The sequence below is a fragment of the Mastigoproctus giganteus genome, chromosome 5, assembly GCF_048544385.1.
Source record: "Mastigoproctus giganteus isolate SK-2022 chromosome 5, ASM4854438v1, whole genome shotgun sequence".
NCBI lineage: Eukaryota > Metazoa > Arthropoda > Arachnida > Uropygi > Thelyphonidae > Mastigoproctus > Mastigoproctus giganteus.
The window spans coordinates 213,807,145-213,831,008 of NC_143579.1; the positions used below are offsets into that span (position 1 = coordinate 213,807,145).

General features: G+C 37.7%; 1 protein-coding gene across 1 annotated transcript in view; it reads left to right on the top strand.

Annotated features, from left to right (window-relative positions):
• Positions 1 to 23,864, top strand: part of LOC150086085 (latrophilin Cirl-like) — an 86,751-nt gene that overhangs the window by 18,383 nt on the left and 44,504 nt on the right. Inside the window, exon 2 of the mRNA XM_090374365.1 lies at positions 5,730 to 5,842. Within this exon, the coding sequence (XP_090230491.1) occupies positions 5,755 to 5,842 (88 nt within the window). The 5' untranslated portion in view covers positions 5,730 to 5,754. The remainder of the gene's footprint in view (positions 1 to 5,729; positions 5,843 to 23,864) is intronic.

Sequence of the window (23,864 nt, forward strand, 5' to 3'; positions counted from 1 at the left end):
TGTGGAGTTAATCCCCTTCCATCTCCCTAACTTTGATGATTTATCTCCTTTGACAATGTAGAGGACATTAAAAGAAATCAAAGAAAGGAACTGATCGGTGGTGGTCAGTTGAGATTCATTTAATTGACACAGTTCTAACTGATGGGTGGTGGTCAGTTGAGATTCATTTAATTGACCCAGTTCTGAAGCTTAATTGTCAAACTTTGTAGAATCAAATACGAAGTTCAACAAACTTAATGCTTTTTCAGACTCCAGAACGTTTGTAGAAATCAAAAACAAAATAAAAAGTACACTACTCTTTATTTCCGATTGGAGATGAAACACCGAACTAATTTTTCTGGCGAATTAATTCTCTTCTTTTGTTTCAATTGGATACCAAGTCTGAAGAAGTAAAATGTGGCTGCCAAAGTTGGTTGCTTCTAGGACATTAATTCTTAAGTACCGCTTGACATATGTACATCCTCTTAGGGGATGTAATCGCTATTTAAAATCACCCCGTCGGAGAATCAGTCACATCCATCTACTCCCTAATTCAGGGTCACAGTCATTCGTTTTTGCCGTCAGGGAAAAACTGGTCGGGTGTCACTTCTGAAGAAGGTAACGACATCAGCCTACCCTGGAGATCTCCAATGTCTGTCTGTCTTCGTCTCTTTTTTTTTTTTTTTCTGTCCCTCTGACTCCCCACCAGTAGGCTGTCGATCTGATGATACCGGAAAGGTCACCATAGTTAGCGGACGCTGTACCTGACTTAATGACACCGTGATTATCCACAGACCACCTTGCTAGAGCTGTTGTAACGTTTGTCCTTTCAGTCAGGGGACCTGTTCGGAAATGGGGACTGTGCGCTGATGGTTGTCGGACAAAGCTACTGAAAAACAAGGGGGTGGAGCGCGCCATTTCAACCGTGGCTTAATTTTAATGAACTTCATGGAGAGTAAACTTATTTCTTTTCAAAAGCAAACTAAAAGTGCGCAGAGAAATTTATTTATCTAATTTTGTTTGGAAAGTGTTTTCTCTTTTGTACATATTTTAACTCCACAGCCTTGTTTTCCAATATGGGCAATTGATCGCTGTGTTTCCGGTAAACACAGGAAGTGACGTATGCATTCACGATTATAATACAAAGATGGAATGCCAAACAATGGATGTAGAATAGATAAGGAGGCTTTTAAATTAACGTTTATAGTAAGATAATTCTTATTTTAAGTAATTATTACACGCTAAAAATAGATACAGTCTCATAAATGTTGTTTTCTTTAAGAGATGACGCTGTTGGTCAACAACAGTGACACCTGCCGGTAGAAAATGGATGCCACGATTAAATTACAAATAAATGTCAACGTTTAATTGTGTGTTATTGGTTAAAGAAAGCGACATCTACTGGTAAAAATAAGTTTCGCGGCAGAATTAAATAAATATCGATTTATTATTATTAAGTGTACGTTCGATAAAAGTGACATCTACCGGTGGAAAATAAATTTTATGACTAAATTAAATATAAATTTTCATTTCTTTAACTTTTAATATTTGGTCTGTACGCAATGAAGGCCGAAATAAAAAATAATATTTTATAAATCGTTGGTAGATGGATCTACCAACGATTTGACTGGAAATAATTAAGCTCCAGAAGACCTTGTGGGGAAATCCAAGTGGAGGGAACGAATCATATAATAGCTTTTCTTTTAGAAATCATTAGTGATGATTGACTCACCTTTGGACAGTATAATGATTTTAGTCTTGGTGTGGGGTAGCCACTTGTCTTGTGTCCTATTTGGACTCGCGCAGAAGATGGTGCTACGAATACAAGCAAAACAAGTGGAACTTCACCTATCGAGCCATTACCTTCTCCCCCCTGGTGTCATTGAGCGAAGGGGAAGGGGGGATAAGAGAAAACGGGGTACAGCGACTGTGCCATCATTCATTCTCTCATGCCAAAACGTATCCACGATGCTTCATTAGCGAATGTTGATGTCTTCTAAAGGTTGGGGGGTAGACTAAGGGGGGCTAAGGATGATGTAACTGATCGACTTTAATTGGTTGGCTACAGGATTTCGGTATTTAGGATTAATTGTTATTTAATCACTGACCCGATGATTAATGGGAGATAAACACGCTTTCTATGAAGACGTTAGGGGATGGTGGAGGAGTTTAGACGTGCGTAAACTCCCAATGATGTCTCGATGTTCAGGTGTGGCTGCATCTTAGTCTGAGAATTGCCTTTTTCTGCATACTGATAGTTCGGATCGAGCTACATAATTGGCACTCTGAAGGAGAATGACGAGGGGGATAGTTTAAGGGGGTATCCCTATATAATTCCCCTTCTCTAAACATGCCTACGGGATAAACGAAGCGTCTGTGAGCTCCGGCTTCAATAAGTGAAAAGTTTCTTTGGCATCTGTTGCAAAATATCGGGAATCCTTTGAGAAGAGCAAAAAAGCTTTCAATGATCTTCTAAGTCCTGGAAAATATTAGAGATATTGTCCATCTTGAAATTACTGACAGTTTAAACAGTAATTTGGAAAGATCTTAATAATAGAAGATTCGGAAAAAATCTACTTTGGAAAAACATTAGAAAAAGAAATTTTTCAAACTAGATTATTTATTTACCACCAGCAGTGAATAAAAAATCTTTTGGGATCTTTCTAAAGACTTGGAAAAACAGGATATAAAAAAAGTTTCGAAATCCAAAACAGTAGTATCAGATTTTTTCTGAAAAAAAAAAAATGCAGAACATTCTTTTCCTGTTCTAGATCTCATTACGCTGCTAACTACAGGATCGATTGCAAAGATCATTCCCCCAGTCCTCGATGAATTTGAACCCACATCTAGAGTTGCAAAACCCCTGTCAGGTTAAACACCCCACATCCCTTCAAACAGTAAAATTTCCTACGAATAAAGGAATATACGTAACGTTTTTTTGGCATTTTCGCCTACGCTGTGTCCGTCCGTCTGATCGCATGTAATAAATCGACTAAGTGGACTCCCATTTTCATGAAATTTTATATTTGGGTCCTTCAGAAAGATACCAATTTTTCCAGAGTGATTTCATGGGTCTACCATGAAATTATCCATGGTGTTAGGGTGCCCATAAGCTAACAAAAGTTTAAGAGTCACTGGTTTAACCCATTTCCCCTATGGATCTCTTCTTGAATACAACAGCATTGCCGTGTCTAATAGTCACGTGAACACCCATCTACCCATACAGCATCCTAATGACGTAAGTTGCTAATAATCAAATTAAATTACAATGTTTGCATGGAGCCGATCTGAGGTTGAGGAAGTAGGCTGTTTTCTTCATTAGTAATCCCTGGGTTTTCATCCCTCACAATTATCCCTTGAACACTATGAATTTTTCATCTATTTTTCAACATTCTTTCGACTATTATTTAATCACTAGTACATTTTCCTATTGTTCTTAAGACATCAAGAGCGAAATCTTTGTTTTTCTATCTGTCCCGGATAAAGAAGAACGCCAAGTTGTTGATCAACCGAACTCGTATCATCTCCTCTTCAGCGTTGCGCTCCGTACTTCTAGCGGCAAATCAGTCCCACCGTCAGCCGTACCTTGCGTTCCACTCCGCTCCTTCCTGTCATTCGATGAACCTTATTTTCCGACGGTCAACGGAGCACAGTCGTTTCTTCGGTACACCCTCTATCTTCCACGTGTATCGATTAGTCGCTGCATTTTCCTTGATGGACGAATAGGCGAAGCCGTTCTTGGGAAGGGAGGGGGTGAGCAGAGAAAAGCAAAAGGGGTTAACTGATGTTCATCAGCGTAAAAGTAGCCCTCTGGAGTTTTAGGAAATTCCGCTTGGTTTCCCAACTTCCGTGATGCGACTCGGTGAAATTTTAGCACGGCTAAATGTTAGATGCAGCAGAAGGAAGAGGTGTGTGTGTGCGTGTGCGCGTGCATGCGCAGTTGAAACTGCTATTTGTATTTCAATTTCTGTTCTCTTTGCTTAGTATTTAAACTGGGCTTCGTATCCTGATGATATTATCCATGGTAATCCGTTGATCTATTGAGAATTAGACGAAAAATGCGGATTAACTGGGGGAGGACAACCCAGAGCAACCCAGAGGGTTGTCCTCCCCCCTGTAGTCGGTGTTAATGACTTCAGTAAGTCATTAACACAAACTGGAAAGTTTAGGAAACAGATTTCCGAGGCGGGGTTAGCAACTGAGCATTGTAGACTTAATTAACATTAGGTGGTTTATCTTCATTTCAACCACGGGTGTCTGGGGTGATGTAGAGATGTGACGTTCAGGGGGGAAGGGGGTCAGACTGTGGATAATTTACTACTAGTTTTAGCATTCGATTTGTTAGCCACAGAAGGTCTGGAGATACGATAGATAACATGGCTGGTGAGAGTGGACACTGACTTATTGCTTCTGCCATTAATCGATCTAGTGGGAGCGAGGACTTAACAACCCCCCTTTTATCTTTCCCCCCGCGCTTTCTCCCACTGGCATTCGGCGTAACCAAACGCTTAAGGCATCAATACAACCTTGCACTTGAGTGACTCTACCGAAAAATAGCGGATCATAGAATCTGGCAGTGACTGGATCCGATTTTTTTTTCTCCCTCTTTCCCCCTGAGTTACTCCCCCAAGACAAAGTGATTAATGCTAGACATATCCATTTATTATAATTACCCTGTTCCATGTTATCACTGTCTACAAGTTCATGAGAGAATGTAATTGCCCATGAAATAAAGTTGCGAGCGAAGGGTGCCTGGTCTCTTCTCTTCGACACTAAGATTGCCGTGATAAATGAAGTTTTCCCAGATATCAGGGACTCGGGGAAAAAGGGGAGGGGGTGGATTTACAGACAAATTATCTCATCAAGTAACGTAGCCTTCATAAAAATGAAGACATCTTTATTTAAGTTTCATCACCGTTTCGAAACACGCCTTTTGTCGCCCCAAACTTAAACATGCCCAATATGAGCAGACGTATCCAAAAAAAAGTGCCATATTTGCGTGTAGTTTTCTAAATGTTTGAAAGTAGTACAATACCAAAGCAACTCGCTCTTAAGGCAATGTTTGTTCCTAAGATTTGAACTTTTTAATGTTGGTGGCCCTCTTGAATTTTATAACCATATCCTTGACCCAGGTCATCTCTGTAGGGGGTGCGTGTCGTGAGAATTGGCCATTTCATACGATTAAAGCCGTTGCTAAGCAACCATCCTGATATTTTCCCAACAATCAAACCGATCTACGTATTAAGGAAGTTGTCATTTTGAATATGTGATTGTGATTGGTTTGAATGGAGATGCAAGATGGCTGTTGAGTTGGGGGGGGGGGACGCCGGGAAATCTAAACATATGACAGATGTTGTCCATTTTAATGGCTGCGCTGACGTAAATATTTGTAGGCAATCTGTGTCGTATAATGTGGTCTCTTGATTAGTGCGGGCCCACTGAGTGAGGCAGTTTTCCAATGATGCATGACGCCGGCAACAGAAACGCCATCTGGCACTGCATGACTAATTTTTATAAAGCTATAAAAAGGGAAATCACGCGCGAAAAAATGTGACTTCTGTCACGGGCTTGTTATTTTTTTATTTATTTATTTATTAGGTCCTTTGAAAAGGGCTCTTTGGTGCTGAGGCGCAGGCGGTTCAAAGTTCTAGAACACCTTTCCTATTTTATAAAATAATTTATTTTAAAATTCTATTTTCTATAGAAGTTTTCATGAATAGGAATTTATGTTTGTGTTTTCGTACTTTCAGACTACAAGGACCAAGTGAGGGTAAGATGAGACCTTCCACAGACAGACGAACATTATGTGTTTCACTTGCGTTCATGTTATTAAACATGTGGTACGCCGATGCCAGAAGTAAAGGTAAGAAAAAGTTTAAATAGAAATATAAATCAACATTTAAAACTTGATCCATTATCTCTCTATTTCTAAAACAGATTCGCCCCACTTCCTATCACACAAACTTACTAACAAAATCCGAGGTATTTGACTAAGTAATTTAGCAGCTGGGGCAAGCAGTCCATGGCGCCCATGTCCTGAGCCGGCCTTGTGTCCGCCATTAAATAAACAAGAATTTCTTATAGACACCGATAAACGTGAGCAAGGGAGTGAGACTTCTCTAACTTTTGATGGATACTGTATGTGATTTTCATGCATTAAGCAGAAATTTGGAGCAAAACCAAGTTTCATTGTCCAATGGTGGATCCATCTTCCTTCACACGAAAAGATTCAGTGAAAATGGACTAGTCCAATCTGCACCAAAGAGATCACTATTACACGCTCACTGTTTTTGCCACGAGTTGTCTTGGCATTGAACTATTGTAATAATCATTTCTTTAATGAGATGGGGAAGTGCTGTTTATTTAGATACCGAGTATTTCCTCAGAACGAGTTACCTCAGTCTTGCGCTACTTCAAAAAGCACTTTCCTGTTGTGAGAGAGAGAAATGCTGTTTTCACATCGTACAAAACCAAGGCAACTCGTTGTGAAGGTGGAATATGATCAGTATGAAAGACTTAAGAGAAAAAAAGTTGATTAAAAAGGTCAGTTTATATTAGGATAATGAAATTGGTTGCAAATTTTTCACAGAATCATAAAATTGGTTGTTGTTGAATCCGGAGAAAAAGACAAAGCAAAAAAAAGGGAAAAAAAATTCCCTGTCTCCAGCAGAGAAGATAGATAGTCTCCATAACAGATAACGCAATCTGTGACGTAACCAGCGCGAGGCTAGAGGAGTTCCGGTTGCGGTGTTAATGAGGGGAACACAGTAGCTGTTAAGAAATCTGATAAGAAGCAAAATCCAGAGGAGAAGACACTCGATAACTCGAGCCATCGAGTCGACCTCCGAAACCCAAGTAGGCAATAACTCTCTACCCTTTGGTAAATTAAGAAGGCGTTGATGGTGCTGTGACCCCTCCACCGGATGGTGCGAACAGATCTACGATGACACACCTACTATAAATCACCCGAGCAGATACATGTCAACACTTCACCCACTAGGTCTGCCCCAGGTGTTTGATCAAAAGAGATTCGCAGCTTTGTTCCGCAATATTTGGAGACACTATCTTTGGACCTGTCAGATTCGGTTATTGCGCATGTCCGCTCAGACGGATTTTGAATTTCACCATCAGAGTGACGCGTATATTAATATCTTGATTTATTAAAACTCTTCTTAATCCCTATCGGATTTTTTTATATCTTGAAAGAAAGTTGAATTTTTTAAAATTTTCTTTTGAAATCATTAAAGTAAAACACAAGCCTTGACTTCGGTAATAAACTTGGTCCTTTAAGAAAAGAGAAAAAAAAAAAATTAATGCTGGTATCACTCCGGTAGATGGGGCTAGAGAAGCATACAGTTGCAATGTTGACTGTCCAGTTAACCCAAACCATCTTAAGTTGCTCTTTCATACGAACGTTTGGAAGGGAGAGTTGGCACTTCCAGAATGATCTTGAGACCAAAAGACAGAATGAGGAACCTCGTTCCAGAAGGAACGACAATATTTTATTTATCTACAGTATATTTTGCCTTATTTGAATCCAGTCTTATTACTTTTTTGCCCCACTGTGTAGAATACAAGAATGACTTTTAACAGTTACGTGGGCTTGAACCACAGTCGGCTCAAACGCGTGTACTATTGTATCCTGCATTTGACCGCTGTTTTTTAAATTTTTCGTGGCCTGAGTATGAAGGTTTATTTGAGGAGTCTGGTGAATGCTAATTTTCAACTTAGTCCCCCTTGAAGTCAATGCACTTTTGCCACCGATGCTTTAATGCGTTGATTCCAGCTGGCCCTGGTGGATAACACAGTCGGTAGAATCGCTGTCCTTCCCCACACTGGGTGGAAAAGACCCGAGTTCGAGTCCCGTCCATAACATTAGGAATTTTTATGGGCCTTATTCATATTGTGGCTGAGTTAGTCGGTCTCAGGAGAGGTAGTGCTGATGCTCCTGAAACCCAGCAACAAAACAAATTTCAGCCGCGGTGGAAGTTTTTTTTTTCCTTCGGCTTCCATCAACTACGCCAACGACAAGGAAATAAATGAAAGTTCATTGGTGATAGATCTGATTAATATGCAGGATGGTCAAAGATTTGAAAGCTGCACTCGGGCAGTATAGTCATGACAATGACAGATTGTGAGCAGGCGCGTTGTCCAGATGGAACGAGTCTCTTCTTTTCTGAGATTCCCTCGGCGTTTGTCTTTATTGTCTTACAGACATTTTTAAAGACAACGTGATGGCATCGGTTTTTACTGATGCCATCACCTTGCCAGCAGGAGGAATCTTTGGAGCGGGAGAACAGCTGTGTTTCTACAGTTTAGGCAGCTCCGTTGTCTCTGGTTAAACCCACGACTCGTTTTTGATCTGCTCTCAACAACTTAGGGATCCATCGTGTTGACACCATTTTCATTACAAGAACCTCTATTATGTCACACAAACGTTCAGATGAGATGCCCAAGATGCTGGCGATGTACCGAACTGTCACAAGTCAATCAACACAATCAACAACTTCTGGAGTGATGTATGTTGGTCTTCCACAGCGTGGGTCATATTCCAGGCTCTCTCTCCCTCCTTTAAATGTTGCTGCCCACTTCTTAACCATGAGATAGGAACGGGTATCCTCTTTCAATGTTGTGTCCATATTCTCGTGAATTAATTTTCTCTCAAGTTGAAGGCCAAATCAGACAAGCGTCATGACAGGAATTACACATTGCTGAGTTTCTAAACGATTAAGGGAAACCTCTAGAAATCTTTATATTTCCAAAGGTTTCATCCTTTTTGATGAAACATTTGGAGACTCATTTCAAATGCCCCATCTCAATGCTTAAATCATGTTAGGGTCGTTAATATTATTGAAAAAATGTTGCTTAGAGCTGATGACACTCCTAAAAACTTTGGATCATTCTTCCTGAAGGATACTGTTTGTGGAGTTTGTCCACACACCGAAAATATAAACAACTAAACAATGGGGACTTGTCCAAAATTCCAGTCACCTTTTTAAGGAGACTTAAGACAGCCTGAAATTCTAGTTAGAAAAGATAAAAGATTGCGATCATGAGTAGAAAATCTGTGGTGATTTGAAGGTACTAACTGTACTTCTTGGATGTAGGCCATGCTAGAGAAATTCCTTTCCTGGAAACAAAAAATAAATGTTTCCAGGGATGAAATTTAATTTTGAAACCAATAATGATTTTGGTGTTAGAATGATTGCAATAACAGCCCTAAACAGACAGATAACCTTTGGCCATCGAGTTAACCATGCTCTTTCTAAAATAAACATATTCTTGAACATTTAAAAAACTATCAAATCAAATAATAAATGGACCATCAAACTCCACCAAAGCTAGTCCATCAATATTAAGAAAAAGCGAATCGGATTTCGCTATTAATGACTCTCATCATGGTTAGACCCAAGAAAGAGCCCATCGAAACTCGCACACGCGAACCATTTCTTAAAAGATTACAGGTTTCCTTAATTCCCTGTCTTTCCTTGCCTTATATCCGTATATCTACAAGGCTTGAAACGATCCAGGAGTAATCTAATTCTAAAAGAGCCAACGGCTTATTACCTGATGACGCAGAACCTCGTTTTCTGTAAAGATAGGCCTTAAAACTTGTCCACGATCATAAAGGCGCCGCACTTTATCCCGGCCCTGATCGATATTAGTAAAGGAGAGTCCGGGGAGGGGTCTGTAGAAGCTATGAGATTACGCCACGATCCTGTAATGTAGTTCTAATGAGCAAATCTTGCACGGCCGATGGCTGCAACGCATTTTCAAAGTTCGCCTTTCTCCTAAATAGTTTTGATTTCCTTCAGCGAGGCATCAAGACATCTCCTAAGAACATTTACTGAAATGACATTGTCTTGGTAGACGATTACAGACAAGGCTTCCAGGATCCTTTATATACAGAAACCAAAGTTGGGCCGATTGTAATTAGGGGAACGATATTAGTGAGTCTAATCAAAGCGAAATCACCTGGGTTTCGCTTGTGTGGCAATTTTGGTGATAGAAGAGGGTTCGGTCTAATAGTTGGGGACAGTGTTGTGACAAGTAGCCTTAATTAAAGTTGGATAACCCATCTAATCGGCTTAATCTTCGATGTCCTGTAAGCCTTCGAGTTTTCTAACTTCGCTCAAACTTTGTTAATTGCACTTGCGACTCGATTTCCTTCCAGCGTGCCTTCTTGGACTGTTTGCAGAGGTGTGGGACAGTAAGAAAAAGATTAAGGGGCAGAGAGAAACAGACAGGGGGTCAATAAGAAGGTAAATGGCGTCAGTTATGTAACATTTCGTCCTTGAGACAAAATGTTAGTCATTTATGGATAAAATTGTACTTATGGACAAAATGTTGGTTGTTTATTGGAAAACAGTTGGGTAAAGAAGAGGATCGTTCTAATAGTTGGGGACAATTGTGACGAGTAGCCTTAATTAATCTACTCTGTTGGATTTCAGGAAGACTTTTGATACTGTTGCACATAAAACACTGTTGCACAAACTGGAGCAATGTGGTATTCATTAAGGGCAAGTTACTGCTATGGATAAAAGGATGGTTGAGTGGGAGAAGACAGACAGTTGTTAATGAAGACTGCTCTTCGTGGACTAATGTTATTAGTGGAGTTCCCCAGGATTCATGGTGGGCCCATAGTTTTCTATATTTATTAATGAAATTGATGAAGGCATATCAGGCTTACTGTCTAAGTTTGCTGATGATTACAAAGGTTGGCAGGGTGGTTAATGACAGTAATCAGTGAGCTACTGCAATAAGACCTAGACAAATTAGGCAGATGGGTTGAGAAATGGCAATTGAAATCGAACGTTGACAAATGCAAGGTAGTGCACGTGGGAAGCAATAATCCCAGGTTAACATGCCAACTATATGGTACTAGGCTCAGGATGGTGGAGAAGGAAAATGACTTGGGGGTAATTGTGCAGTCAGTCAGGAAATTCTCCAGTGCAGACAGGTTGCCAGAACAGCTCGTTAGGTTTTGTCAATAATATACAGAAACTTTTCTAGCAGGGATAGGAGGTGATTATCCATTTGGACAAGGTCATGGTCAGGCTACATCTTGAGTACTGTATACAGGTCTGGAAGTCTCACTTTAGGAAGGATGTAGATCTTCGAAACAGGTGCAGAGAAAGGCAACCAAATTGGTGAAGGGAACAAAATTTGCAGAACTGAAGTCTTTCTTGCTCTTACCAAGAAAGACTTCAGTTCTGCAAATTTCAGAGTTCGAAGACTAGACATATGCGAGGAGATCTCATTGAGGGGTTTAAGGCCTTGAATGGATTGAGTAAGCTCAATGTTGATGGCATTCTTCCTCTTGTTGAGATTGCATCCATGAGGGGACAAATTTCAGTTGAGGAAGAATAGTTACCGGATAGATCTGAAAAGTTTTGCCTTCTGCTAGCGGGTGGTTGATTGCTGGACCACACTTCCATCTGTTGTTGTGGAATTCGATGGTTTGAATGAATTCAAGGAAGAACTAGAAAAATGTTTTGGAGGGTATGGTGGGTGAACTGTTTAGTTTTTTTTTTTTTTGGCTGATGGTTTATAAGCTTAAGGGTATTCTAACGTCAAAATAATTCATTGAAACGTAAGCATGGGCTCGTGAAGAAGAAGTCTTTGCCTGACCAATCTATTTAATTATTAAATCGAAGTCATAAAACAGTTGAATGCAAGAAAGAGCTTGACATTATTTGCGTTGACTTCAAGGCGGGTGAAGTCAGCGCAAATAATACAACCCTACCAAGTAAAGATTGTTGGTTAAATTGCGTGAGGGCGTTAGTAGGCGCTAAATTCCAAAAGATATGTACTTTTCGGAATTTAAATAATGAACTGTACCTTTATTCGTTTTTGGGTAAGATCCTTCGTTGATCCTTGGATAAGATCCTTCGTGGGATCAATGGCTGGCTAAAAGAGAGGAGATAGAGAGTAGTCAGAAATGGACATTCCTCAGGGTGGACCAATGTGCTAGAGGAGTTTCCCAAGGATCAGTGTAGGGATTACTTCTGTTCCTCAATGACATTGATAAGAGGAAGACACGATAGCAGTGTATAATGTCCTGAAAGGAATCAGTAAAATGAATGCGGGAGATGTACTTTCACTGAAAAAAAAAAAGAGAAGAAATAGGGGCGTTCATAATTTTTGGGGGTGGTGTAATAGAAGATCTCATGGAGTTTGCTATAGACCAGCGTGTTGTTAAATGACATCGAAGTATCTGATGGACAAATGTAGTTTTTGGATTTTAAATTATAAAAAGATTAGAATTAAATTAGAATTCAAAATTAAAAGTGGCAACTGAATTGGGCATCTGTATCGATAGCAAATCCTTCATTCTGATTGTTTCCGATATCTGTCCCATTCCTGTTTTCCTTACATTTCTTTTGCATTGCGAAAGTGTTATCCTAATACTTTTGGTGGGGCGGTGTGCTTTACACAATTTTATGCCTGCAGACTCCAAGCCAAGGATTTGCTTTCCTCAGGTAAATTCTTCTCTTGATGCAGACTGTGGGAGGAAGAATTCGTTCCATATTTTTCTCAAGGCGCGTCTACTGATTTGCTGCAGTAGCATCCTAATATGTAGCTTAGCAACTGCCTATCAATAAAGTGAGTTGGAGTTGTTTATCGACTCCTCAAGGACAAGTCTGGAAGGCGTTCTCCATAACAATAGTAACCAATACGCGTTCTTGTACTTCATTTCAAGAATCTCAACAAAAACAAAAAAATTTCACAAAATCCCTGAAAAAAATCCTAGAAAAAGTCAGGAGATACTGTACTTGAAAAAAATCAGAAGATTCGAAACTTTTCCATGAAATCCTTGGAAAAATCTCAAAATCCTATAAAAATTCAGGAAATCATTGAAAAAATCATGAAATCCTAGAAATTTTCAAAAAATCCTATGGAAAATCAGAAGAACTTTGAAAAAAATCAGGATATCCTAGAAATTTTCAAGAAATTATAGATAATCTCACAAAATTGTAGGGAAAATTCTATAACATCAGAAAATCCTACGAAACATTTTAAAAAATCTTGGAAAAATTGCGAAAAATCCTAAAAAATTAAAGAAATCCTAGAAAAATTAATTTTTCAAACTTGACACGAAAGAACTCTTAAAATATTTATATTTGAAAGCAATAATCGATCTTCAGTTTTCCTTCCGGATATTGGTCGCTCCCAATTGACCTTCGGCGCCAAGCGGGTCAACCCCCAAACCCAAGTGTTCCTTCATTTAGCAACACAATAACAGATATTTGTTCCATATTATATTAGGCTTAATGATTGGCTGAGAAATGACTTTTCCCTTACGTCTCCTGTAGATAAGATGGTGAGAAATTACCTTTCAAATAGAGCTGATACCCGAAGCTATAAATCCCCAAGGAGACGACCATGATTACAGTCAATAGCTACCTTATCCCGATCTCGCCCGACGAGGATGCAAATCCAGTAATGGGTATTTGATTAATTGATTGCTGAAGAAGTCAACGAACCAACAGTTCATTGACAGTTGGAAGAAGAGACCACAGCTCAGATTGTTCCGAAAGCGATAAAGATTTGCGTTCAAATATTTCCACAAACTGACTGAGCACGCATAGTTGAGAAAGTTACTCACTTAATACTCCAGAAGTTATCTAAACACATTAAATCGAGTTGTAAGCTATAAATTCCCAAGGACAGCAGAAACAGTTATTAAATATATGGGCTGGCTGTCCCTTCCACCCACTTGGGGGATATTTAAAACCCTCGAAAGATCGGTCATCTCTGTCTCTGCGTCTACGAAAATGTCCACCTTATTACCGAAGACCCAGAAAAATTTCAGGCGCTGCTAATGACGTAGATACCACCACCACCCTATTTATTACTTTCCCTCCACCCCCACCCCTTGCTAACTGTCTGCGACATCATTTTCACGAAGCAGAGAAACCGGAATTTCTTACAACCATTCTAACATCAAATCTTTAATCAAGAATCGATGGGACGTCACTGTTAATGCATAAGGGAGTAATGACATCACCTTAATATACCATTGGACATCCCCCTTCTCCCCCCACCCACCCACCTCATCTTATAGTCGGCAACTAATGCATTATAACTCAAGAAACGATGTCTCCACGTGAACGTCTTCTTTCAGATAAGGGGAAAATATTCTGTCGCTGTATTAAAAAAAAAAGAAAAAAAAAGAAAAAATTGTATGGAATCCCGATAAGAAGGACGCTAGCGATTCCGCAGATAATGGAGCAGATAGCGTGCGTTCGGTGACGGAAAATAACCTTTTGCTAACATTGTATTTACTTAAGGCATTGTGTGTTAAAGACAAAATATACACGTGTAAACAAGTTTATAAATCGCGTTGCAGCCAGACAAAATTATGGTGTTTGTTGGGAGAAAGTAATCCTTTCTATCTTGGGCATCGCGGTTTATTTTATTTTATTTTATTATTATTTTTTTTATTGGTTAGAAATGATATTTTTCGCCCTTTCTGCTTTCATTTTAAATAACAAATTACGTACACACTCGCGCCATTATTTAAAATTCGCAGCAGTCGTTTTTACAGCGAATAAGATCGTCTGCGTATTTTTTCGATTGTCGTTTTCATTCTTTACATTAAAAATTTACTTAAAACAATGAAATGTACGTAAACAATATAACTGGAAATGTACATCGGTGTGATAAACGGTTTTCGAATAACATCGTCTGCTTCTTTTTTTTCCGATTGTTGTTTTCGTTCTTCACCTTAAATATTTACTTAAGCAATGAAATGTACATCGGAGTGATAAACGGTTTCCAATAAGATCGTCTGCTTCTTTTTCGATTTTTGTTTTATTCATTATATTAAATATTTACTTAAAGAATGAAATGCACGTAAACAATGAAACAAAACTGGAAATGTATATCAACAGTGACAATCGGTTTTCGAATAAGATCGTCTGCTTCTTTTTTTCGGTTTTTGCTTTATTCTTTACATTAAAAATTTAAATAAACAATGAAATATACGTAAACAATGTAACTGGAAATGTACATGCGAGTGTTAAACGGTTTCGAATAAGATCGTCTGCTTATTAAGTGTTAGAAACATCAGAAATAATTATAATCTCCTATCTTGAGCATGTACAATTTCCTATATCTTGAAGATGTACAATCTATATCTTGAAGATCTATAATCTTTTGTATCTGCATCACTGTCTAAGAAAATCCTTTGCTACATTGCAAACGTATATCAGAGTGATGTAAACAATGAAAATGCATCATTGTTTAATAATCCTTTGTATTGCATTGAAAGTGTACATCAAGTTAATGAATTGCTTCAAATTAGATCGTCTTTTTTTTTCAAGTTTCAGAAACATCTGAGATAATTGTAGTCTCCTACACCTTGAAGATGTACAATCTCCTGTATATGCATCATTGTCAAAGAAAATTCCTTTTCTTTATTGGAAACTTACATTAGAGCGATGTAAACAATGAAAACTTCCATCATAGTTTAAAATCATTTCTTGTACTGGGAATGTACATTAGAGTGATGTAAACACTGAAAACTTTGCACCATTGTTTAATGATCGTTTGTATTGGGCTGAAAATGTACACCAGAGTGATAAACAGTTACAAATAAGATCGTCTGCTTCTTTTAAAGTATTAGAAACATCAGAAACAATCATAATCTCCTATATCTTGAAGAAGTACAATCTCCTATATCTGCATTGTTGTCTAAGAAATCGTTTGATACATTGGAAATATACATTATAGCGATGCGAACAATGAAAACTTGCGTCATTGTTTAATAATCTGTCTTATTGCATTGGAAATGTACACTAGATTGATGAACGGCTTCAAATTAGATCGTCTGTTTTTAAGTGTTAGAAACATCTCAGATAATTGTAGTCTCCTATACTTTGAAGATGTACAATTTCCTATATCTGCCTCATTATCAAAGAAAATTCCTTTCTTTATTGGAAACGTACATTAGAGCGATGTGAACAATGAAAACTTTGCACCATTGTTTAATGATCGTTTGCATTGCACTGAAAATGTACACTAGAGTGATAAACAGTTTCAAATATGATCGTCTGCATCTTACAAGTATTGGAAACATTAGAGACAATCATAATCTCCTATATGTTGAAGTACAATCTCCTAAATTTGCATTGTTGTCTAAGATTTTTGTCTATTGTTGTCAAATCGTTTGCTGCATTGGAAATGTACCTTACAGCGATGTAAACAATGAAAACTTCCATCCTTCTTTAAAATCCTTTCTTGTACTGGAAATATACATCAGAGTGATGTAAACACTGAAAAATTTGCATCATTGTTTAATGATCGTTTGCATTGCGCTGAAAATGTAAACCACAGAGATAAACAGTTTCAAATAAGATCATCTGCTTCTTTTAAGTATTAGAAACAATCATAATCTCCTTTATCTGCATTGTTGTCTAAGAAAATCGTTTGATACATTGGAAATATACATTAGAGCGATGTGAACAATGAAAACTTGCGTCATTGTTTAATAATCCGTTTTATGGCATTGGAAATATACATTAAATCGTCTGTTTTTTCTGAAGTGTTAGAAATATCTGAGTAATTGTAGTCTCCTATACCTTGAAGATGTACATATTCCTATATCTGCATCATTGTCAAAGAAAATTCCTTTTCTTTATTGGAAACATACATAAGAGCGATGTAAACAATGAAAACTTCCATCATTGTTTAAAATCCTTTCTTGTACTGGAAATGTACATCAGAGTGAGATAAACACTGAAAACTTTGCACCATTGTTTAATGATCGTTTGTATTGCGCTGAAAATGTACACCAGAGTGACAAACAGTTACAAGTATGATCGTCTGCTTCTTTTAAGTATTAGAAACATCAGAGACAATCATAATCTCCTATATCTTGACGAATTACAATCTCCTATATCTGCATTGTTTGCTGCATTGGAAATGTACAATACAGCGATGTGAACAATGAAAACTTGCGTAATTGTTTAAAATCCTTTTGTGTGCCTGGAAATGTACATCAGAGTAATAAACGGTTTCAAATAAGATCGTCTGTTTCTTTTTCGATTTTGTTTTTATTCTTTTCATTACATTAAAAATTTGCGTAAAGAATGAAATGTGCGTAAACAATGTAACAGGAAATGTACATCAGAGTGACAAACGGTTTCGATTAAGATCGTCTGCTTCTTTTTTGGATTTTTGTTTTTATTCTTTACATTAAAAATTTACGTAAAGAATGAAATATACGTAAACAATGACACTACAAATGTACATCAGAGTGATAAAAGACTTCGAATAAGATCGTCTGCTTTTTAAGTGTTAGAAACATCATAAATAATTATAATCTCCCAATATCTTGAATATGTACAATCTATATCTTGAAGATCTATAATCTTTTGTATCTGCATCACTGTCTTAAGAAAATCCTTTGCTACATTGGAAACGTATATCAGAGCGATGTAAACAATGAAAATGCATCTTTGTTTAATAATCCTTTGTATTGCATTGGAAATGTAATACAAAGCCTAATTTGAAGCCGTTCATCAGGTCGATGAACGGCTTCAAATTAGATCGTCTGTCTTTTTTTTTTTTGGTTGTTTGTTTTAAGTTTTAAAAACATCTGAGATAATTGTAGTCTCCTACACCTTGAAGATGTACAATCTCCTGTATATGCATCATTGTCAAAGAAAATTCCTTTTCTTTATTGGAAACGTACATTAGAGCGATGTAAACAATGAAAACTTTGCACCATTGTTTAATGATCGTTTGTATTGCGCTGAAAATGTACACTAGAGTGATAAACAGTTTCAAATGTGATCGTCTGCTTCTTTTAAGTATTAGAAACATCAGAGACAATCATAATCTCCTATATGTTAAAGTACAATCTCCTATATCTGCATTGTTGTCTAAGATTTTTCTCTATTGTTGTCAAATCGTTTGCTGCATTGGAAATGTACATTAGAGCGATGTAAACAATGAAAACTTCCATCATTCTTTAAAATTCTTCCTTGTACTTTTCTGATGGAAATGTACATCAGAGTGATAAACAGTTACAAATATGATCGTCTGCTTCTTTTAAGTATTAGAAACATCAATCATAATGTCCTATATCTTGAAGAAGTACAATCTCCTATATCTGCATTGTTGTCTAAGAAAATCGTTTGCTGCATAGGAAATGTACATTACAGCGATGTGAACAATGAAAACTTTCGTCATTGTTTAAAATCCTTTTGTATACCTCGAAATGTACATCAGAGTGATAAACGGTTTCAAATAAGATCGTCTGCTTCTTTTTCGATTTTGTTTTTTACATTAAAATTTACATAAAGCATGAAATGAACATAAACAATGAAACCGGAAATGTACACCATATTGATAAACGCTTCGAATAAGATCGTCTGCTTGTTTAAGTGTATTGCAGATACTGAATTTCAAATGGGAGCTGCGCAGAAGAATGGAAATAAAATTCTGAAAAATTACAAAAGATTGAAATTCAAGATTTGCTGAATGATTTCCTTCTGTCTATTTAGTTCCACAACAGGTATTTATCCACATCAATATTACTAACTTCGTTCAAAGGAAGGTTGACCTTCCAAGGTGCGTAGACACTGAGGGTCTATTTTGTGAGTCACTGACCACACCCTAGACACGAAGTCATTGTAGAAACGCCCATAGTCCATAGTACAAAAGTTGTAAACACTGCACTGCAAAACAAAGGTGTGGGAGACGGGCCAAACGCTATTGTTTCTTAAACTGAAGAATTCCAAACTCTAAAAATAAACTTTCTATCTCTCTCGTTAATTCTCTCAGTCCAGGCACACATTCTTTCTTTCTTTCTTTCCATTTATTAATTTAACGGGGAGTTAAACGCTTTACCCAAAAGGCAGTTCTGATCTGAATTAAGCACCTGGACATCTTTCAAGCTATTACTTTCAATTATGAGAAAAAGAAGAACTAATAAATTTATGGCGCATTCAATAGGTGAATTGGTATGTTCCACCCCATGACGTCACTGCTTTGTTAGCCAGTCTGTAAACCGAAAGCCTGTAGGGGGAATCTTAACCTGGTCTACGGACTCTGTTATGTTTGTTTAAGCCCTCAGACGCAAACAGCCATCACAAAACAGCCAGTCTAGACATTCCAGGATACAAAGAAGGGACGAGTGGATGGGACTTCGTGTCTATGGTACATTCCACTTTGATGCCCATTATAGAAATGAAATTGCAGCTAATCCACAACTAATTGAGTTATTTTCTCTTAACCGGCCCTAACTTTCTTAACTTGCGCTCTAAAATTTGTGAATAATTTTTCATTCAATAAAAGAATCCAATTACCGGTCCTCCCTAAAAATGGAAGATTGTTTTTCATTTATTTTTGCGCAATTTTAAACAGTTGCGGTTTAGAAGCGTGGTCTCAGCGCCACCTGGTGACCTGCAATCGAAATTAAATCGGCATTTCCTGTAAGCGATTTAAAGGTATGAATTTATTGGCAAATATGGGGATGGGGTGGTTGGGAAGAGTGGTAACTGATCAGCCAATGAGGAAACAGTTGGGAATTGTTCCTTTTTCTTCGAACTTATAAAGATTTCAAAATCTTTCACTTCGGTTTATATAGCTCGGGGCAATTGCTACTGTCACATTTAAGTAGTCTGAACCTAGGTAAGACGCATTAGGATAAAGAAACTTGTTTTTTTTTTTCACTTTTTTTTTTCTTCTTCTTCTTTCCATCTTGGCTTTCGTTCTTTATTTTCTCCGATGCGCAAACAGCCATTTTTAGTGAAGGTTGAAGAGCTTGTAATGGATATGTGTCACGACACCCCTGAGGTTCCTTAGATCTCGTGGAGCGAATTGTGCCCTGCAGACACAAAGGGGAAAAGGGAAGAAGAAGAAGAAAAAACCTTGGATCAAGAAGCAACAAAAGTTACCTGGTTTGAACAGCCATTCTTTCGCAGGAAAATATTTATCGGACAATTTTTCTTCGACGACACCGGTTGCCATGGTAACCAACGACGACAGCAATTGTTCATTTCTCTCGACGAAACATTACGTCACTAATGAAACTGACAGGGGCACGTGGGCACCCAAAGTCGTCTGACTTATAAAGCAGTAAATTCTTGTTTAAGAGTCATATTGCAATTCCATTTTTTTTTTTTTTTTCTTGTTGTTACACCCATGAAAGAGGCATTATTTGGGCTGTCTTTCTTGAGGGCTGCTAATTTAGGGGCGGAGGCCCAGCACGTGTTTCACTTTATTACAGTCTTCTAGCACGAAAGTGGTCATTAGCAGTAAGTTCTTAAAAAAAGGGGAGAAACTGCAGAAAAAGGTGTTACTCCCAAATTTAGTAAAAGTATGGAAGAAAGAGGGGAGGTTACTTATTTCTGCTCCATAATGTTTACGTAATTTTTTTTTTACCAGACGAAAAATAAAATTCGAAAGAAAAGAACGAAATTAAAAGCAGGAGTGTTTATTTTTTTCTATAAAGGCACTGTAGTGACTTTAGCAACCGATATAGCCATCGCATAATCACGTTAAATGACATTTACGTTTAATGAAAGATCGTCCCTGACCTTGCACCATCAAACTTTCACCTTATTTAAATTCCAGACGATGTCTGATTTTAAGTATTTGTTCCTAACAAAGCGTTATGTTCCAATTTCTTATAAAAACTCTTCAAAGCGAAAATTAAAAGCAGACGATCTGTTCGCTAACAAGACCCGAACGTATGCTTAAAGTCAGGAGAAGGAGCCATTAACGGAAGAGACTGGTTTCTTTTTGGTTTTCTGCATACATTTTTATTGAAGAGCGACGTAAACATGTCTATCCCTCCATTCCAACTCTTCCCCCCCTCAAAAAAACCTCCCCTGACGTCTGAGTTTTACCAAATTGCTGATTTTATCCAAAGACTTTTCATCATTCAGCTTATAAAAATAATGTCTTAAACATCAAAAAGAAAGTTATGCCGGTAAAAGGCTGTCAGGGGTGTCTCTCCCCCCCCCAGCCCAAATCGTAGCTACTTAAAGATTCTTTTAAGAAAAAGAACTCATTACCACAAACCTTGGAATAAAATCTCTATGATGGAATGTTCAAAGACATTACTTAACCCTAAATTTAAAACACAGCAATTCTAATATATTCTATGGCAATAATCGTGGTAAAAGGGTCGCCCCCCTGGTCTTTTTATTTCACGGGCTTCATTAAGAATCAAAGGCCGATGATAAATAAGTACTGCGCTCTGTGTGGAGGGAAGGTAACTGTTTTTCTTCATAAGACAAACAAGAAAACCAACTTCCTCTGAACAATGGGGTTGTGTGTAAATATACTTCCGCAAATATCTATGGAGCCGCAACCCTGTAATCATTAAACAATGGGGTGGTGTGACAATACCTTGCAAACAGGAAATTGCAATCTTTTGGTTGTCTTTTCTGGTTATAACGAGCCACATCACAGGAGAGTTGGTATTTGAGTTTTTCTTTCTCTTAATAGATTTATTTAAATGTAAGAGATAAAATCTGTTTGACGAATGGAAGATTTGATTTTTCTTCTGCTATTGACAAGACTCTAAGTTTAAGATGTTGGGGGGGAGAGTACAGAACAGGTTTTCAAAGCAGATCGAATGTGGGACATAAGCATTTGTCGTGGAATGGAATTTGAAACAGTTCGCACCATGCAGTCGAATCCGGGATGATTGGGTTTCAACCCGAGGCTAAGGTTTGCTACTGAAACGATTATGAATGAAAGTGGTCCCAATATAGAATCTGGGATAAAAGGATCGAATTCGGGATTAAGGAGTATATTTACTGGGCCAAATCTGGGACTAAAGGGTGTCACTGAATAGAATCGGGGACTGATAAAGTTTGCTAGATCATTCAAATCTGGGATTAAATAGTTTGCTAATAAACCGAACCCAGGATAAAAGAGTTGGTTGCTGAACCGAATACGGGATGAGATTGTAATAATAATAATATGGAATCGAATCAGGGAAGAAAGAGATAGTAGTAAAGCATTTAATTCATATAGAGTTAACAGAGAATTTCAGCGAGAAGTTATGTTACCGAATCGAACCTAGAATCAAAGGGAGTTTTGTAATATGCAATCGAATCGAGAATGAAAAATTAAGAAACAGAGAAACGAATTCAAAATGGTAATTTTTCTTAGACGGAATCTCCAATAAAGAAGAGTTGCCGATATTGTAAACTGTCTTATCCCGGTTTCGATTCCATATCACTGCTCCCCCCCTCTCTCTCATTAGGTTTGGTGAGTGGGAGAGAAAGAGAGATTATTGTGATGTAAAATATAATCTGGAATGACCATTTTCATATGGACTCGAACCAAGAATGAAACAGATAGTCTAATTCAGGATGAGTTTTTCTACAAACTCGGATCTAGAGTGACAGATGTAAGCGAATTAAGGATGAGAGGATTTGTAAATATGGACTGAATCCGAAATGAGTGTAGATTCCAATCCGAGATAATTATTTCGCTCTGGAATCAAATTTACAATGAAAGACAAAAATATGTACGAATCTAAGATATCGAATTTGTAATATAGAATCGAATTCGGGATTGTTACTGAATCGAAACTGGGATGAGATGGTGTTTTTTTTTTTTTTTTTTGTGTTCTACAGCGCGTTTTTAGCTTTGACCGTGATGCGCCATCGATGAGAGAGTGAGAGGTATAATATGGAGTCAAATCCGAAACGAAAATTAAACTGTAATAGTCCATTTGATTAATTATTATAGAGCTGAATGCGGGATTAGAGCGAACAATTTCTGTTCCAGAATCGAATATACAAACAAAAGTTTTCAATATGAGGCCGAATCCAGGACGACAAAATACAGAACTGAATTTAGAATGAGAATTTTTTCCCTAGATTAAAAATGCGAATTGAAAGCGCTTTATCGATACTGTAAACTCATCCCGGATTCCATTCCATATAAATCTCATTCTCAATAGATAGAGGGAGTGCCCAGTTCGAGATAAGAATTTGTTCTCTTAAATCAGTCTATAATGAAAGTGAGCGGGTCGAATCCGTGATCAAGTTTGGAATATTAACGTTATTAATGGCAGATGAATAACTGACTAAAGTTTCCTAACAGAAATCAGAGGCAATGATTCTATTAAACTTACACGCAATTTTGACAGACAACTCGGACATTTAGTGATCTGAATTAGAACTGGTTGAAGAACCCTCTCCCCATTACCCTATTATTAGATTTTGAACTTTGGTATCACATAACTCATTGCAAATAACACCATTCCAAAAGACACGAGCAAAAATATGTACGAATCTAGGATGATTGATTTTGTATTATAGAATCGAATCCGGGATTAAAGACTATTACTGAATCGAACCTGACACGAGATTTTTGGTTTTTTTTTTTGGTGTTCTACAGCGCGTTTGTAGCTTTGACCATAGTGCGCCATCGATATGTGAAAACCCCTTAAATTCGATTCCATATAATATGGAATCGAATCTGGGTTGTAAAAAAAAAAAAAAAAAAGTAATTGATTAATTATTAGAGAGCTGAATGCGGGATTAGAGCGACAATTTCTGTTCCCGAATCAAATACACAAAGAAAAGTTTTCAATGTGCGATCGAATCCAGAACAAAATACAAAAATTGGATTTCGAATGAGAATTTTTCTCTAGACGCCACCTTGAATGGAAGGCGAGTTATCGATACTGTAAACGGTCTCATCTCAGATTCGATCCCATATTAATCTCGTTCTCATTAGATAGGAAGAAACCCCGCCAGTTCTCCCTATTATTAGCTTCTGAAATGAGACTTTGAACTTTGCTAACGCCAAACGCATTGCAAATAACACCGTTCCAAAAGACAAGACCAAAAGACAAGAGCAAAAATATCGTTTGGAACTAATGGCTTCCCCAGTTGAGCCGA